Here is a 13,959-nt window from a genome sequence, read left to right as displayed (position 1 = left end):
ACCCAGTCCACCCCAACACAGCTATATTATCTGCATTCAAATCCACATAGTGCCATACAAAACAGTATGTGAAAAAATAAGACCATTATAGATTGCTAAGTTATTAGCAATACTTTGTTACTATGTAGTGCATCCATATGTGATTATGGACAGAGAATATATAGACTGCATTAACAACAGGTGTGAAAATAACAGTGGCATAGCGGTTTGACAAAGGCCTGGCTTTTTATGGCCATTTCTCTTTGTTCAGGGGTCTTCTCTTAGAGGCCGAGTGCTCTTCCCTCAGTGATTGGCAAATGCAGGTGACCAGAGGTTAAGTTTAGAGCTCGATATGGGCCTGCAGGCTGGACAGCCACGGGGAGCAACACCAAGGACTAATTGTCATAACTGACGTTCTCCTGCCTGTTGTCTCTGACATTCCTCCTCTATTAATAGCCTATTCCATCCCTAAGCCTATTCTCTCTTGCCCCTTTTCTTTTCCTATCCACCTCTCTCTCTCTCTCAGATAGGAAAGAGGGAGTGACAGCAGACTTTTGTCTTTTCTGAGACACCCGTTCCAGGCATAAAGGCCAGAGAAGGTGGCCCTGGGACTCTTTGTCCTCTGTCCACAGTGCTGTGAGGAGTGCTGGATTACCTGAGAGAGACCATCATAGAGAACTACACAGTTTGAGGAAGGGAGTCACAACTCAGGACAGCCATGGATGATGTATATAAAGCAGCGGTAAGTGATTGTTATGGGTTAAAGGAATCTAGGTTCTTTTTGAAATGAAAAAGAATGAACCAGTCTGAGCAACACAAAACTTGATGATGCACCATTTCATAGTCTAAAACTGTGTTAAACATTGATATTCTGAACCCTTTCTATAAAAAAAGAGGGTCCCGGAGTGCACGGAGTGTACATTTTCAAAGATGGATTAAGTGAAATCTAACACTGTACTCAATCTAAATCCAGCACTCAAGGTTAAACCAAACATTTGGGGTCAGTAGTAAAGCCAGTCAGCTTTTTTTTTTTTTTTTGTCATTTATTGATTTTCAGTGTCAAGGTTATAATGCTAAACAGAACTAAATATTGTACAGAAATTCTGTAGGGCACAGACTAATTCATTAACTTGAAATAGAAGTAACAGATAGTGGACGAGAATGAACATGAAGTTCTAACAGCAGAATTAAAAAGACTCTTTCCTGCTAGCATGGGAACATACACCTTAAATTACAGAGAAAACAAGATGGTGTGATAGAATACACTGATGATAAATATTCAGATTAACATGATAATATAATGTAATATAATAAAATATTCACTCTTAGAAAAATAATTCTAACATCCCAAAGAACAGATTCTCAACTCTGGTCCAGGAGAACCCTGTGTAATACATTTTAGTGTTTTCCCTGCTCTAACACACCCACTTTATCTCAGGAAGGGCTATTAATTAGCTAATTAGTTGAACCAGCTGTGTTGGGAGCAGGGAAACACTAAAATTTACAGGACAGGCGATACCCCAAGACCAGGGTCAGGAACCTGTGTCCTAAATGGTTTGTGTCCCCTTGGAAGAACCTCCTATGTATAACGCTACCACAGAGCATTTCCTTATAGACTATTCAAAGAACCCAGGGTTAGGATTTCTTTCCTAACCTACAACAGTCATGTCAGTGCACATTAAAGGCTTGTGGCCTGATCCTCACTTCAGGCAATTAAGTTAAAATTTTAATATTAACACAAATAAACCAGTGCCAAGTAAAACATTACATGGAAGCTAAAAATATCATACAATAGCTGGTGAATGAGTGGAGGGTCAGAAGGGTGGCGTTACTGAGATTAACAGTGGGTTGTGTCTGGTGTCCAGTGTCTAGGTGTTAGCTTAGATGTCAAAAATAAAATCATGACTTACATGCGTAAAGAATAGAACCTGCTCAGTATCTGAGGAATGATATCTTTGTCATGACATACTGTATCAGTTTACTGTTTAGCTACTGAGCATTCACTTGTTTATTTCTTTTATACAACAGGTCGAGAATTTAACAGAGGAACAAAAAAATGGTAAAACTTTATTCTCTATTGTAAATGACTATAGGCCTTGTTCTCAGTTTAGATCTGGTGTCTTAACAACCCCACTCTAAAGTGCTATCAGGTTGTGTGAGCTGTAAATCATGTACATGTGTGTTGACGTGTCGCTGGCAGAGTTCCGCGCTGCCTTTGACATCTTCGTGCAGGACGCTGAGGATGGCTGCATTAGCACTAAGGAGTTGGGGAAGGTAATGAGGATGCTGGGGCAGAACCCCACACAAGAAGAACTGCAGGAGATGGTGGACGAAGTCGATGAGGATGGTACGCCAACCACTGACATAATTTGGGTCTATTTGATGCATTGAATGCATTTAAACTACACCACAAAATAAGGCTCTGTAATTAAAGATCTAACGTTCCAAAATAGCAAACAGCTCTTCCAAGTAAAGAAACCCCAAGTAGAGCTGTAGTCTTACAACTTCTTGTTAAAGCAGAATTTAATATCACATTTCACGAACATGGTGGCTGTGTGTATTTGTGTAGGTAGCGGGACAGTGGACTTTGATGAGTTCTTGGTCATGATGGTGCGCTGCATGAAAGAGGAGAGTAAAGGAAAATCCGAGGAGGAACTGGCCGAGGTCTTCCGCATGTTTGACAAGTAAGGAACATAATGACTTCATCACAGCTTCAGCTTGTTTGTTTGTAGTTTAGTACACCAAGTAATTAACCTTCTCTCTCAAAGAAATGGAGACGGTTACATTGACCTAGACGAGCTAAAGAACATGCTAGAATCGACAGGTGAGGCCATTACTGAAGATGACATTGAGGAACTCATGAAGGATGGGGACAAAAACAATGATGGCAAAATTGACTATGATGGTAGGTGAAAACTCAGCATTTCTTAGACTTCTGCCAAAACAAATGACACATTAAAGTTAGCTCATCGTACATATTCCTTCTCAAACCTACAGAGTTTTTGGACTTTATGAAGGGTGTGGAATAAAAATCCTGCCTAGCTGAAGACCCCAGACTCAACAGCCCCATGCGTCACCTCATCATTCCCTGTCCTGAAGCTAGGATATCACCACAGGGTCCCCAACACCTGTAACCTGGCAAGCATGCAAACTCATGTTTTGTTTTTTTGTTTAAACAAGACACTCTTGCAAGACATGTAAATAATTTGCATTACCCATCATGTATTGGTTCTGAATGCTGTATGCCCACTAATAATTATATCTTTCAACTTACCCTAATCAAAACAACTTTGTGAAAAACCCTGTAGTCTGTTCTTTGTAATCTAAAGAGCCAGTGTTGTCTGGAATAAAATGGAGACTTAGACTTAAAACATTTGGGTGACTAGGGTGTAGAATGTTAGCTAATCCCAATATACAGAAGAGCTCTTGGATTTAGCAATTCAAGAGACAAAATACATAGACTGGGTCAACAGTTAATTTTAATTACTGGTTAACAAAATGCAGAGTGAACCAGATCATTCACACAAGCAACAGCCATCTGGGTAGTTCAGCAACATGAAACACAAACAGGTACATCACACCTGGACACAAGATTAACTAAGAGTGAAACAAATACACAGTAGCTTAGACACATAGGATTTTCATGAGACCCTACCAGTTACATTCTTCAGTCATTGTCAGAGGGATTTCAACTGCAAATTTACCATCCAAGACAGTAAATATTTTATACTGAAGGTAATACTGGAAAAAACAAAAACCACCACAAGCAGAGGAGAAGATGCAAGAGGAATGTAGGAACTGGAACAGCAAAGTTAAACTTAAGTGATTAGTCATAAGCACCGCACCACAATTTAGCAAATGAGATGTAATACATTACTAACAATGGTCACTGCATCCATCGGGATGATTGTGTAGCATGACCTGAACACCACAGATGTTACTCAAAACCTTTGCAAAGCTGCCACTTTTGACGCATCAAGACGGGGGGGGGACCGTCTCAGATGTTTTCTTACAACACTAACTGCAGTGCTCTAGTTGGGGAAAGAACTTAATTACAGACCAAAAGCATTTAAGCCAATTGTATTACCAGCAGGTTAGGAGGAAGGAGAGACTGGGTGGGATTAGAGGGATTCAGTTGGCAAAAGTGGATCTGACTGCAGCCACAATAGACTTAGCACTGATGCCAAACATGTCCAGCAGCTCCTGGGCTTTGCCGCTGCGTGGCACTTGGCTCACGGCCAGTCGATGGACCACGACGCCTGGTTCCTCCCCCACTGCTGCCAAGACAGCCTCGCCCAGACCACCTGCACACAAAGCAGGACGTAACTACACTGTAATTACAAACATGACTAATACCTCCTCATAGATTCTGAACTGTAAGGAGGAAATTGGAACTTGCGTTCATTTAGTCATAGTACCGTTACACTAAGACCAGAAAACTGCATACCCTCTTTGTAATGATCCTCCACTGTGATCACTTTGCCTCGAGTGGCACGAGCACTGGCCACAATTGTAGCAGCATCCAGGGGCTTGACAGTGAATGGGTCAATCACACGGATGTTCACACCTGCAAGTCAGATGGACATTACTCAGAATTAGCCTTTTCCCCAGTACAATATTCCAGTGCTTTTCAGGAAAAGAAAGAAAAGAAAAAAAAAAAAAAAGAAAAATGAATAAACCCATATTATGGCATTTCAATCTTGTAACAGTCTTTAGTGGGAACTCTAACCTTCCTTAGCCAGAATGTCATGTGCAGCAAGGGCCTCGTGCAGTGTGACTCCAGCTCCAATCACAGTCACTTGATCACTGTTAGATTGACGCACCACCTACAGGACAAAGAGTGAAATTATATTTCATGCACATTAAACAGAAGTCAGGACATTTCCACATCAATATCCATGTCTTATGGGCATTGAAAGCATTTTTCAGTTTGTTACTGAGAACAATCTCGTTTAAATCACAAATGTTTTAAGACTAAAAACTGCTTCACCATTATGAACATTGCACATTCAAACATGATACAGAATGCTGCATTAAAATAAAGTCCCAGCATAGTCTTAAACAATGGAGTTGACTGTAGAAATGGTTTCATCTAATGAGAATTATTTTTATACCAACAATTTACATCTACCCTGCTTTCTTTACCATCTGTCTCACCAGGGTTTGTCCCCACCACCTAGACCAGTCATCACAACACAGCACCCTCTAGTGAATAGTCCACAAAAACAGTCAATACAACCCCCATATATTATACAGTAAAACAATTATTTTCTAAACAGTAAAGTGGCATGCTATGAATGGCATTCAAGCAAAGTGGTTTGTTAATGCAAGGTCACCATAAAGCAACCTGCTGCTGACTGCGAATATCTGGCACATGCAAACAAACAAAAAGGTGCTTCTTCTAAAAAGAACTGATGACAGCTACTTTGTGTTCTAATCAATGTTCATAATAAACAAGTACAACTATGCAGACAGTGTTGGCCAGGATACAGTCACTGTCAACAAGTCTAGTTCTTGTTATTGCCTCAAATACCCCCAAAATACACTTCAACCAGGAATGAAGCTATTGACTTCCTATTTTAGATATTTGACATTGAATGTTTCCTGTGACCATACAAATCTTACAAAGATTTGTCCTTGAGATCTCAATGACAATCTCAGATGGATAGCCAATTGAACACAATGCCACCACCAAGTAGCAGAGGCATTAAATAAAGAACAATCAATATATGAGGGTAGCACTGGAGCATCTGACAGTGCTAAATAGATTGGAGCACTGCATAAATGCAAGCATACAATACTTCAGAGTCAACACTTGCTTCAGACACTTACCTTAGCTTTTCCAACTTCAAATTTCTCATCTGGCTCATATAGGATTGCCGTGTCCGGTCGGCTGGTCCTTATGAAACAGATGCCCTGAAAACAAGTTACAGACAGCACTGAATAGCAGCAGAACACATTTAAATAAGAGACATTGAAAATTTACTTTTTGGCTAAAATCAGTTCAATCTTACTAAAGTAGTCTTTTTGTGTAATCATTAAATTTCATTAACGATAACAATTACCTTTGTATTTGCTGCCAACTCTACTGCCCTCTCAGTGGATACTCCATCACTAGGGTAAAACACCGTGCATGTTGGGATAACACGGAACATTGCAAGATCCTCCAAAGCCATCTGAGAGGGGCCATCCTCACCTGAGCAAAACAATTTATTTTTAACCCATGCACAAAGATCACAAATTTTAACCTGAAAAATGTTTATACAACAATTTTTTTTAAATTCTAAAAGCAAGGGAGTTCTGAGGAATATATTAGTTTAGAGGTGAACAGATTGGTCTCACCAATAGAGACACCACAGTGCGAGCCCACCAGGTTGACATTAGACTGAGAAATTGCAGCCATGCGGATCTGGTCATAGGCACGCGAAAAGAAAGCAGCAAACGTGCTGGCAAATGGAACCGTGCGATCACGAGTGGCACAACCAATTGCCACACTTGTCTACAAAGCACAAGAAAGAAGGTTAAATAGGGACTCGTACATTAAACTGAACTAAAATGACTTAAAGATTTTACTTAATATTTAAATTGCCTTCATTTAATAATGTAACTATTTTTCCATCAGTACTGGGGAAGACTTATGAGCAGGTATGTTAAGACACATGAGTAAACACTTAATAGGTGATAAGAATGTAAGTGTTCAGAGATTTCAGACTTAAATATCATTAGACACACCAAACACCACTGCTGGTCTTGGAACAAACTGTAATCAATGCTTTGAACATACTGCATAGTTTAAAAAAAAAAACAAACACCATGTTCTGCTCAGCAATGAAACACTCTATGTAGCGATCAGGATGGGCTTTCTTGAAGGTCTCAGAGAAGGTTGAATTTTTGGTGTCTCCATCCAGTGCAACAATACGCTGGCTGGCATCTCCCATCTTCTTCAGGGCATTACCATAGGCTTTCCTGGTAGAGATCTGCACACAAACAGGGAAAACATGCTTTATTTTAAAAAAAATTTCTAAAATGAAAAAAGAAAAAAAAAAAAACACCAAAAAACCCCAAACACATGGTCTTGCTGCTTATGAACCAAGTTGGTATAGTGATCACCTTGTCACCAGACTTGTATTCTGGAGAAGACAGTAGGTAGATGGGGCTTCGGTCTACAGGAGCTGCATCCTCATTAGGCAGTGCAGCCTGGAGGGGTTTACCGGAAGCTTGGATCTGGTTCTCAAGATGAGCAATCAGCTCATCCACACGGTCCTTAGGGACAGGCTTGCCATGCCAATTATCAAGGTCCTCAATGCCTAAAAACCAGCACACCGCATTTAGCAAATAAAATGTAGCATTAGCAGCAATACTAAGGAAAGGTTTAATGTAGCACAGGTTTACACTGAGTCACATGAACACCTCACCTTTGAGCCCTTTGCCCTTGAAGGTTTTGGCCACAATGGCAGTGGGCTTCCCTTTAAAACGCTCCGCATGCCAAAATTCCTTACACAGCTCTTCCACATCATGGCCATCAACTACACATGTGTTCCAGCTGAAAATACATACATTGTATATTGATCAAAAATTAAATTGCTTGCCAATGTATTTATAAAAAGAGAAATTTAATGTGTTATTTGTTGCATACCTCATTGTTTTATAGATTTATCATTGATCACTCTTGAACTATGCACACAGAGGGCAAATTAACCAAGTATAATACTGGGAGAGAAAGACACTATAAGGCAAAATGCTTCTTGGGTGTTTAAGTTAAACAATTTTACATGCTCATAACATGGCTAATGTGCATTAGCAATATTCACCTTTAGCATATGGGTAGGGCTGCACAATTAATTGAATATCAATTGCGATTACGCTTTTGAGTGCCCACGATTAAAACATGATAGACTGCGATATTAACGTTTAAAGTTTGTCCTCTGCTAATAGAAAACTCCGCTGCAGTTAAAATCGGGCACTCCCTACACTACAGCCAATCGCCATAGAGCGGTGCAGGGACGATGTCATTTTGTAGTGCCAAAACCCCGAAATGGAGTTCACATTTTAGCCATCGAGCTGCCAGCTTTGCGCGAGGGGAAATTATGACATGATGCTAAATGGCACTACAAAGGTTGTCAGGGACATTAAACGTCATCATGCTGAACGGGGAAAAAAAACTTTGCAGATAAACTCAGGGTTCTACTGTGTGACCATTTCACTCGTATTTGTGACCGAAAAGTACTTTGTGCGACTGTGAATAAATATTTATTCGCACCGGTGTGAGTGACCTTTTCGGAGTTGTATAATACAATTGGCATAAAAACTACAGGAAGTCCAAAATGCATCTACACCGCACAACAGTTACTTTCACACTGCTTTTCAACTCCTCATTCAACCAAACAAGTGTGTAAATACTGCAGAGAAGCCATTATGACAAGTAACTCTGTACATCATCTGCTTCTCTCAACTTCCCAATCTCACAAACTGCCATCTTTTACTGATCCCGCAAAGTGACCTGCACTTTCACCTGCTTGTGTAAACACAGCGGCTTCGCACGGAGTAAATTAATAACGCTACAAGGTGGGTTTAATTCAAACTTCTTTATTAAAAAAAAATAAAATAAATCCTCACCAATCATAAAGAGTAGCAACTGTTCAGTCTGCAAACATACAGTACACTGCCACTCTTCAATAACTCTAATTCACTCCATTTAAACTCACGGTTGCCAGATAACACTAGAAAAGTCAACATCAGTTTCCATGTTTTGATAATTATCCCCAAAACATAATATCAGCAGACATGGCAACACTGTACTGGGGGAACCAATCTAAAACTAAAAATAAAACTACTAAAACGTAAAGACAGAAAATGTGCTTAGTTATAAATAAATCATTTAATAAAAAAAAAAAAAAAAAAAAGATGTTATAATACCTTCATCAAATATAAATAAAATGAGAAATGAAATAATGTTTAGTTACTATGGGTTAGATTTAATATCAATTTGACATTAAGCTTAGTTTGCCATTTACTTAGAGAGCTATTAGCCTTTTTCCTAATATGGATCATTTTTGTGTTAGTCCACTCTTAATTAGGACTAAAGTTTAAGATATTTAAAAATAAATATTTTATGCTTGTTTATTTATCAATTAACCAACAGTATTTCTCATTGCTATTATTTTAACAGTGAACAGAGAGCTTACATTTAACTGTTTATGATAGACCTCCTGATTAAAGCTTAAACAAAAAAGATTGGTATCTGGATCAGTATCGGGTGTAAAAATCCTGATTGGAGCGTCAGTAATGAACACCATTAAAACTAAAGCGCTTCGCATCTGATGGGTAAATGAACTCACCCAATCACATCCTATGAGATTATGCACACACACACACAGGTTCGAGAACTGGCTCCAGCCCAGAACCATGACAGTGGAAAATGTCTAATAGTGTAGCTTTAAATATATTTAAGAGGGGCAGACTTCAAACAAAGAACACTGGTGTTTATTGTATTTGTTTACAAGGTGGAACAGGTTAACTTTTTTTTGCATACAGGCTGTATTAAATTTAGTTTATCAGAAGGTAAATTAATTTGTCATGGCTCACACTATGTTCCTAAATTCTGTCATAATTGACCAGCTCAAGTTCTCATGCCTACTTGTGTGTTATATTGTGGCATGAGAAAACTTAATAAATGTGAAAGTGCAATAAAAATATGTAGTCACTAAAGTCAATTAATAATCATGATAAATAATCTAGATCTCAATATTGATCAAAATAATCGGGATTATCACTTTGCCCATAATCATGCAGTCCTACATATGGGTGTCATTTATATATTTAAAGAAAGAAACCCACATGGATTGAAGCCTTTCCCCAGCTTACTAGAAGGTGCTTTAAAAGTATTCTTACATATCCAATGTACTCCTGACATTTATATCAGGAGCTCTTGCTGAAAATAATACCATCATTAGTGCAGTAAATGAACAGAAAATGCAGGAAGTGGTAAATAAAATGCAAAAGTGTTTGAGCAAGTAGCCTATTATGTGGACCAATCAAATGTTGACTCTGGTCAGACATGAATTCCACCATGGTGGTGCAGTTGTCATGGCCACCGTCACAGCCCTAACTGTGTATGCATGTTTGTGACGCTCACCCGAAAGCCTTGCAGCGCTCCTGGTAGGCGGTCATGTCGTGCTTCAGAGGTGCAGCCTCACTCTGCCCTAGGCGGTTCACATCCAGAATGGCTACCAGGTTGTCCAGGCCATAGTGGGAAGCGAAAGCCATGGCCTCCCACACTGCACCCTCAGAGCACTCACCATCTCCCAGCAGGCAGTACACACGGTAGCTACACAACACAGTTACTTTGAGTAAGTACAAGTTTACTCATTATTGAATTGGTGTGCAGGTGTTCTTGGTTCAGCGACTATACCTGGATTTGTCAAAGTACTTTGCTGTGTAAGCCATCCCACATGCAGCTCCCAGGCCCTGACCCAGGGAACCTGTGGCCACATCCACAAAGGCTAATTTCTGGGGGGGGGGGGGTTAAAATATACATTAGGTAAAATGAAACTTTTAAAACAGCTTATCAAAATGAGGCTATTTATGGGGGGGGGGGAAAGAAAAAAGAAAAAGAGAAAAAAAAAAAAAAAAAGGTACAGCACTAAACAGGTCTCAGCATAGTCACTATTCTCTTAGTGCTTGTACTGTAATCAGCACAGGTGTCACTCACAGGTGTAGGATGGCCCTCAAGGTCACAGTCAATCTTGCGCAAGTTAAGCAATTCAGCCTCCTTCACATATCCAGCCTCTACCCATGCTGCATAAAGAATGGGAGCGGCATGACCCTGAGATAGTAAAGAGGAAAACTGCTTTACACAACTATTTTAAATACAACAATTAACAGAAAATATAATTTTTCACCTGAAACAAGTTAAATAGGATTAGTGTTGCCTAGAGAAACGGTAACTGTCAAAGGCCTACCTTAGACATGACAAAGCGGTCATTGCAGGCATTGCGGGGGTCATCAGCTTTGTAGCGCATAGTGTGGAAGAACAGCACAGACATGATCTCAGCAGCGCTACAGCATGATGTGGGGTGTCTGCACATGGAAGAAAACACTATAGTCAGCAATGGACTAAAGTCAGTTACAGTTAGCTTGAATATAGCCATAAGTTAGAGACACCCAATGTACATGCATGTTAACGTAATTTAACATTTGTGGCTTCATTAGAAGGAGACAGCCACCATATATGGTATCACAGGGTGTTAGTATGCAAACACCCTCCTGTTCTCTTTTATGTGTGGAATATGCACACTTCTTAATACACACACCTACACCTCTATAGGTTTATGGTCAAGGTAGTACTTTGCACACAGCTTTTTCAGACATCTAAAAAGGTTAGTAGTTACTTGTATTATGAAGGACCTAACAAAAGTTGTGTACAATAGCACAATTTAACCACAATTAAGGCCTTAACATTAAAACATTTCAGCACTGAAAAGGCCAAAGTTCATGTGTCAATCTGACTGCACTTTTTGCAGTCATGAGGGACTGATGAGCAAGGCCACCATCTCATACAGGCCATTCAGAAAGCCGAGGAAGAGAAGGCTTTTCATTTGAACTCGTCACCTCCCAAACACAGATACAATGTTAACATTGATGTCACACAGTGCATGTTAGGAAATAAATAGTTGCCTCAAAGATGAGTGGCTAAAATTCACCAAAAACTCTAGTCTAAATCTACAGTCTCTAATCTGTAAATATTTGTTTGCATATTACAAAACAGGGCAGGGGGAGGGGGGCACAATGAAATTTCTCAACCGTGCAGTTCAAGCAGTAGTTATTGACACAGTGCATGCTCCTTTACAACACAGTTAAACTATGTAGCAACTCATTAATAAATTACCATCAGGGTCCTACAGATCTTTAATAAGCTGAAATATATATAAAAAAAATTCCAATGAGATGCAGGGAAATCAAAGGTCTCTTGTTGAGTAGATGAGTGCACCTACGAACAGGTAAATTCAACCAAATCAGGTACAATGCTTCTTTCACGTGCCTGGAGGAGGTGTGCTGTAACAGGAAGAAAAAAGAAAAGAAAAAAAAGATACTGCCAATCACACAAAAAGAATGAGGAAACAAAAGCAAAGAAAAGAAAGCACTTTTACAGTCACTGGAGTATACCTAGGGATGATTACCATAACGTGGAATTTACCCTATTTCTCAATGGAAAACTTTCCAGGGATGAACATTGCTTTTGGTGTGGATCTGAAAGTCAAGTTTCATCTTGACGTCATTTAATCAGAGCTGGGAAATCATCATCATGTTAACTAGTGCAATGCAATGCTCAGTCTCAGACATGACAGAGCATCGTTTGCAGTTCTGCTTTTCAAGCAAGCTGCCTTAATCCCAACACGTTTCACGTTAAAACTTCACCTGGTTATCCATCGAACTGCAACGAATACAAGAACTTATCATCTGCACTAAATATCGTGCTCTAACTTCTTCCCTAAATCCACAGGTAATGGGGAGCACGAGACATCCAGAGCTGCACGTGCTGCATTTTAGTGCGCGTGCTGCTCTTTTAAAAAAATAATAACTCGACCTGGGTCTTGAAGAAGAACTCGACAGCAACCGGCACTTCCGACAGATACTGTTTTAGAGACTTGCGTGAGATTTGACACGCGTCTAGACACGTTAGCAAGGGTTAGCTAATTGATACGGCTAAGCCAGTTTTCTCCCCGCCACATGGCCGGCCCGAGTTATGGCTGCCAAATAATACGCAGTAACTTCTAGCACTTCTCTAGGTGCTGCTGTCCCAGACTCCCAGTGTATTCATCTAGCTAGTGGCTGCAGCTGTGTAGGTCACCGAATGTGCACTAAATTAGTTAACACAGAAATGAAAACATGTACATGAACTACAAACTAGCTAAAGTGCTCTGGGGTCGTCACCACCTAGCTAAGCAGAAGTCAATAACTTCCATACAAATGAGAGTTCTCGTTCTCGTTATACCTCTTATCCCGCCGGAAAATAAACCATTCATCCACTGCATGACCTAGCAGTATTTTATTAGCCTGTTAGCTAGCTGAGTACCTCAAACTTACCCTGAATTTGAGGCGCATGTCGCATTGATGGAGTGAATTCTCAGCTTGTTAGCAATGCTCTTCAGGCCCTGAAGAGTTTTCTCGTCGGGTTTGTGGTAACTCTCCATGTCTGAGGCTGTTGACCTGAAACAAGCTACGGAGAGCTGTTGGAAAAGTGGAACGAGGACAGGGAGAGCAGCGTGCTGAGGCACTTTTAAGTCAGGCTTGACACTGGCCCCGCCCACGAAGCCTTCTGATTGGCTGAAATCTCATGGCGAGACGTCATATCTGCAACTCTAAACTCTTTCTCATTGAATATTTTATTTCAGTAAATTCCTTATAAATAACCGAATCAGACAGGAAAAAACTGAGCATACGGTATGGTAAGGTAAGGATATATTTGGTATGATGGATCATTTCAATTCCGCACTGGTTTTAGAAAACAAAGAATCACCTACTTTCATTTATAACGCACGGCATATTTAAGTACGTGTGTGTGTGTTCCTAATGGGTAAGGAATACTGTCACATTTCTAAAAACCGATTAAACAGATTTTATTTAACACATGCATCTGCCACTTTAAAAGGGAACAGACTGTGGACGCAGCATGAGTCAACAAGGAAGGTGTGAATTTTGCTCTATCATCCTTCCATAGGGAAAAATCAAGTGTGTGTAACATTCTCATATAAGCTTTAGAGCTTATTCCAGTATAAATCTTTTAATTCGGTTAAAAAAAGATAGATGAATGAATGAATAAATGAATGAATAAAACTGAGTAGAGTGACAACAAGCACTATATCCCTTTAAATACCTTTTAAGTAGAAAATACTGTCTGTGTTCAAAGATTTTTTTTATAAAAGATTTACACAAAGTAAAATATTCAGGATTTCCATCCAGCCATCCATTTTCTGTACT

The 13,959-nt window shown here is 39.7% G+C and overlaps 2 protein-coding genes across 2 annotated transcripts; one reads left to right on the top strand and one right to left on the bottom strand.

The window, feature by feature from the left end:
• Positions 1–513: 513 nt before the first annotated feature.
• Positions 514–3,354, top strand: tnnc1b (troponin C type 1b (slow)). Its single transcript, XM_053643529.1, has 6 exons — positions 514–721; positions 2,008–2,038; positions 2,180–2,326; positions 2,549–2,663; positions 2,748–2,884; positions 2,977–3,354. Exons 1-6 carry the CDS (start codon positions 698–700, stop codon positions 3,006–3,008), a joined length of 486 nt encoding a protein of 161 aa, XP_053499504.1. The 5' UTR covers positions 514–697; the 3' UTR covers positions 3,009–3,354.
• Positions 3,355–3,440: 86 nt separating this feature from the next.
• On the bottom strand, positions 3,441–13,276 carry tktb (transketolase b). Its single transcript, XM_053643528.1, has 14 exons — positions 13,066–13,276; positions 10,941–11,058; positions 10,691–10,804; positions 10,391–10,488; positions 10,115–10,306; positions 7,395–7,522; positions 7,090–7,286; positions 6,792–6,956; positions 6,322–6,478; positions 6,045–6,175; positions 5,812–5,895; positions 4,709–4,805; positions 4,427–4,546; positions 3,441–4,283 (listed from the first exon to the last, which is right to left on the bottom strand). The coding sequence occupies exons 1-14, from the start codon at positions 13,170–13,172 to the stop codon at positions 4,111–4,113; spliced, it is 1,881 nt and encodes a 626-aa protein (XP_053499503.1). The 5' UTR covers positions 13,173–13,276; the 3' UTR covers positions 3,441–4,110.
• Between the last annotated feature and the right edge of the window lie 683 nt (positions 13,277–13,959).

The sequence above is a fragment of the Ictalurus furcatus genome, chromosome 15 (assembly GCF_023375685.1).
Source record: "Ictalurus furcatus strain D&B chromosome 15, Billie_1.0, whole genome shotgun sequence".
Classification (NCBI taxonomy): domain Eukaryota; kingdom Metazoa; phylum Chordata; class Actinopteri; order Siluriformes; family Ictaluridae; genus Ictalurus; species Ictalurus furcatus.
This window is presented reverse-complemented; position numbering and strand designations above follow the sequence as displayed.

What these genes read in the sequence shown, in the direction of transcription:
- tktb (XM_053643528.1), bottom strand. Translation starts at nt 13,172, where the DNA reads ATGGAGAGTTACCACAAACCCGACGAGAAAACTCTTCAGGGCCTGAAG. An exon ending in AATACAAGTCTGGTGACAAG is followed by an intron (nt 6,957 to 7,089) that starts GTGATCACTATA and finishes GTTTGTGTGCAG; the next exon opens with ATCTCTACCAGGAAAGCCTA. An exon ending in TGACATTCTGGCTAAGGAAG is followed by an intron (nt 4,547 to 4,708) that starts GTTAGAGTTCCC and finishes TCTGACTTGCAG; the next exon opens with GTGTGAACATCCGTGTGATT.
- tnnc1b (XM_053643529.1), top strand. Translation starts at nt 698, where the DNA reads ATGGATGATGTATATAAAGCAGCG. An exon ending in ATGATGTATATAAAGCAGCG is followed by an intron (nt 722 to 2,007) that starts GTAAGTGATTGT and finishes TTTATACAACAG; the next exon opens with GTCGAGAATTTAACAGAGGA. An exon ending in GGACGAAGTCGATGAGGATG is followed by an intron (nt 2,327 to 2,548) that starts GTACGCCAACCA and finishes GTATTTGTGTAG; the next exon opens with GTAGCGGGACAGTGGACTTT.